This window comes from Mandrillus leucophaeus, unplaced genomic scaffold (assembly GCF_000951045.1).
Source record: "Mandrillus leucophaeus isolate KB7577 unplaced genomic scaffold, Mleu.le_1.0 Scaffold510, whole genome shotgun sequence".
Lineage (NCBI taxonomy): Eukaryota > Metazoa > Chordata > Mammalia > Primates > Cercopithecidae > Mandrillus > Mandrillus leucophaeus.
Window position 1 is genome coordinate 1,066,037 of NW_012105476.1, and position 3,894 is coordinate 1,069,930.

Genomic DNA, 3,894 nt, shown 5'->3' on the forward strand with positions numbered 1-3,894 from the left:
TTGGTGGGGCAGCTGTTCTGCCAGTCCCAGGGGTCCAGATTCTGTGTGGGGGCCAGCGTGCTGGGGTCGGGGCATGTGGGGGGTGGTTGGCTGCACAGTGCTACAGCAATAAACAACCCGGCTCCTTGGCCTCTGCTGCCCTGGGCCTCCTGCCTGGGATGCCCTGGTTGTCATGGCAACAGACCCCCTCCGACACCCAGGACTTCCTGAGGGTGAGGTGATGGTCCCTGTCACTCTCAGTTCCTGAGGTTGTGAGTCACACTCTGCGCCATCCTGCACCCCTTCGGTGGCCCCACAAGGGCCAGTGGGTGGGGGTACTGTTCCTGATGAGGTCCACAGCGCACCGTGGCCATCACTGTGACTCCTTGCTGGAGCGGGCCCTGGGTTGCCGCATGCCATCCGCTGAGTCTTGGGAGCCTTTCCTGAGGTCCCTGGCAGGTCAGGGTGGCATCGGGACCAACTCCAGGCCACCCTCAGCAGCCTTGGGCTTCCCGTTCTGGAGGACCGCCCTGCTGACCCATGACATCTCCTGTGGGGTGTGGCAGGCTCCTTGGCTTCCCAGAGCCACGGGTGTGGGCCGTGGTAGGGTGGACAGTGGACAGCCCCTTCCCCTCCCATATCATGGCCATGGAGGGCTCCTGCCCAGCTGGGCACTGCATGGGCTTCTCTGTGCCCAGGAGTGGGATGCTTCCCCAGCTACTGCTGCCCTGAATACACTAGGCAAGGGCTGGGGCTGAGGATGCCACTGTGGGCAGGTGGCCGTGGGCCTTGCTGGAGTCCTGGCAGGTGGGACCATCAGTGCCAGGACCGGCAGAGTGGCTCCTGGGGTCTGGGGGAGCTGCCCCCCGATGACCTGGTTTGGAGGGCTGGCACCACCGGTGAACTTGCACCCGGCCACAGGACGAGGGGTAACCGTGTGTGGCTTTCTGCTCCTCAGGACCGTGGCGGCCACCAACATGAATGAGACCAGCAGCCGCTCCCACGCTGTCTTCAACATCATTTTCACCCAGAAGCGCCATGATGCAGAGACCAACATCACCACGGAGAAGGTGAGTGAATGGCCTCACAGGCGGTGCCACCGAGGGCAGTGGTTGGTGGTCGGGGTGGGGGTGGAGGTCAGGCCAGTGGGGGCAGCACAAGGACATTGGGCCCAATGCTGGCCTGTGCGGGGCGGGCAGTGTCCTCACACTTACACTGGCACTAGGTGCGGACGTCCCCCGCCCTGCCCCAGAGGCCCTTCTCCCATGCCTTGGTGTTCTCCACGGACCAGGCCAGGGGTCCGTCTTCTGGGGCTTTTGCCTGGACAGCCAGTCCAGGCTTCTAGGAGGGGCAGTGGGAGGGCACCCAGCCTCTCCCTGACCATCTCTGACTCTGCCTCCTGCCCTCGCGCCCCAGCCATCTAGGCCCGGGGGCACCTCAGCCATCTCCCGGTTGGGGGCTCGTTCAGGCAGCCGCGTGGGGAGCACAAAGGTGCTGAGTGGAGGGAGGACTGCTCAGTCCCGGATGGTGCTGGAGGTCTGCCAGGCACATCCTCCTGACCGGGACTCCATCAAACAGTGAGCGGGGTCTCAGGATGGCTGAGGTGGGTTGGGGGACAGACGGGGGTGAAGCTGGATGAGGTCGGCCCAACTGCCTGCCCTGCTGCCCTCGCTGGTGGGCACTGAGGGAGTCCTGCGGTATCTGTGGGCAAGTCCTGCCCTGCAGCTGTGGCTCAGGAGGGGCCGGGCCTCTCGGTGCAGGGCCTCCCACCCCAGGCTGCAGGTGCCCCTGTCAGGAGCCTGGCTGGTGCCCACTTTGCTAGGTGCAGCCATGGCCCGTGAGGTGGCTGAGCAGGGCCAGGGCCTCCTGGAGCTGGGTTCCAATCCCACCACGGACACTGAGCACCATCTGTGGAAGTGAGGACAGTGACAGTCGCACCTCATGGGTGCCGTGGGGAGAGAGTGTGCCCTTGTGTGAAAAGTGCCTGGCGTGTGGTGGCAGCGCCCATGCTCCCCTGGGGAGGTGGCTGTGCACTCATTCGGGCAGGGCGTGGGGAGAGCTGGGACGGAGGTGCAGGTGGAAACTGCGGGGACAGGACTGCTGGGCCTGGGGAGGGGTGGCGCCTTGTGGAGGGGACGCTTGGCTGGGGCTCCTTCAGCAGCCATGGAGATCTTGCCCAGGGGTCCTGGGACGCCCCCGTGCATCTTGCGGCCTCTCGTGCATGTGACGCGTCTGCTGTTTCAGGTGAGCAAAATCAGCCTGGTGGACCTGGCTGGGAGTGAGCGGGCCGACTCCACGGGAGCCAAGGGCACACGCCTCAAGGTAGGGACCATGCCGCCATGCAGGGACTGCAGTGGGTCCCATGTCCACACCTGGCCTGCTCCAGGGTGGGCGGCAGGAGGGCTCTGTTGGGGTCCCAGGGGCCTGGGCCACCCTGAGGATGAGCCCGCTCAGGGAGGGTGGGCATAGGCTGGGGTCTTGGGCTGCCAGCAACTGAGGGTTGTGTCTGGGGCACCAGCGCTGGGCACACAGGTCAGGGGCTTGGCGGGACGGTGGCCTCTTTTGGGCCCCGAGGATTTTGCGCCAGAGGCCGGGGCACCCCTGGGAAAGCAGTGCCAGGGTCAGGAAGGAGTGTGTTTCCTCGATCCCCGCTGACCTCAGCACCTGATGTTTGGGCAGGGGCCCCGGAAGCGTTTCAGGGGGACACGGGATGGTATCAGGGTTTTCATGGCACTGAAGGCAACACTGGGAGATGTGCTCCCGGCCAGAGGCTCCAGCTGGCTTTCTGCCAGGGCACCCCATGTCTCTGTGGCCCCAGAGAGCAGCAGCTGCGGTGGTGGCCTCCACTCCACACCGCACAGGTCCACGCAAGGCGTCCCTCCAGAGCAGGAGTCCCCAGGGGTCCCCGGTGTCCCAACCCCACTGTCTTTTCTGCCCACAGGAGGGCGCCAACATCAACAAGTCGCTGACCACCCTGGGCAAGGTCATCTCCGCCCTGGCTGAAATGGTGAGTGGCCCAGCCCGGCTTCTGCAGCCAGACCCCCGGGGGTCTTCGGGGCCCCTATCCTGCCCCTGTCACCCATTTCCAGGCCATGTGTCTGGGAGGTGGCTGGGTTCAAGGGAGAGCCCAGAGATGGCCAGAGTGTCACATGCTGGAGAAGGGGTAGTGGCCCTGGTTTCTCCCGGGACCCTCAGTTTCCCCGCCTGTAAATTGGGGCTGTAGCCACAGTTGGCCCTGTGCAGCAGGCAGCCCTGTCCCCCAGCACCACCAATGGCCTGGGCTAGGGAAGGGCAGCCCTGGAGGGGATCCTGCCCCGGGGGAGCTGCTGTCAAGGAGACCACGCGGCGGTAGAGCCTGAGTCACGGCCGGGGCAAGGGAGCTGGGCCACCTGCTCTTCCGCCCCCACAGCCTGCGCCAGCCTCGCTCCAGGCCTCAGCCTCTCTCTGTCTCTTCCTTTTCAGGACTCTGGACCCAACAAGGTAAGTGGCTTCCTTCAGCCCTGGGGCGGGGGCTGGAGGCTGGTGGTGGCGTCTGCACTGCATTGGCGCCCTGTGGTGAGGGGCGGGGTGGGCAGTGAGTGCGCTGGGAGATGGGCGACATGGGGGTGGATCCCGGGAAGGAAGAAAACAAGTGTGGGAGGCCCCATGAGGTGCCTTGTCTGCGTGGACACAGGGCGTCTGGGGTGGCCTCATGGCAGGGCCTGGAACAGAGACTGCTGGGAGACACTGAGGTGGGAAAGGGTGGCCTGGGGGGCGTGGGGGCCCTGGGATGAGCTGAGAGGGGCGCGGAGGAGCCCCTCGGGCATGGAGGGAGCTGGGGAGCCATGAGAGGAAGAGGGTGACAGGCGTGCTAGACTCTGAGCAGCCATAGGTGTGACGGGGCCAGGGCGGGGAGACGAGCATGTGTGGAGTGGG

At 65.6% G+C, this 3,894-nt stretch overlaps 1 protein-coding gene across 1 annotated transcript in view; it reads left to right on the plus strand.

Moving 5' to 3' along the window:
* The window catches only part of KIF1A (kinesin family member 1A), a 111,968-nt gene that overhangs the window by 35,171 nt on the left and 72,903 nt on the right, over nucleotides 1–3,894 (plus strand). Inside the window, exons 8-11 of the mRNA XM_011996393.1 lie at nucleotides 938–1,049; nucleotides 2,224–2,301; nucleotides 2,921–2,986; nucleotides 3,442–3,459. Of these exons, the coding sequence (XP_011851783.1) occupies nucleotides 938–1,049; nucleotides 2,224–2,301; nucleotides 2,921–2,986; nucleotides 3,442–3,459 (274 nt within the window). The remainder of the gene's footprint in view (nucleotides 1–937; nucleotides 1,050–2,223; nucleotides 2,302–2,920; nucleotides 2,987–3,441; nucleotides 3,460–3,894) is intronic.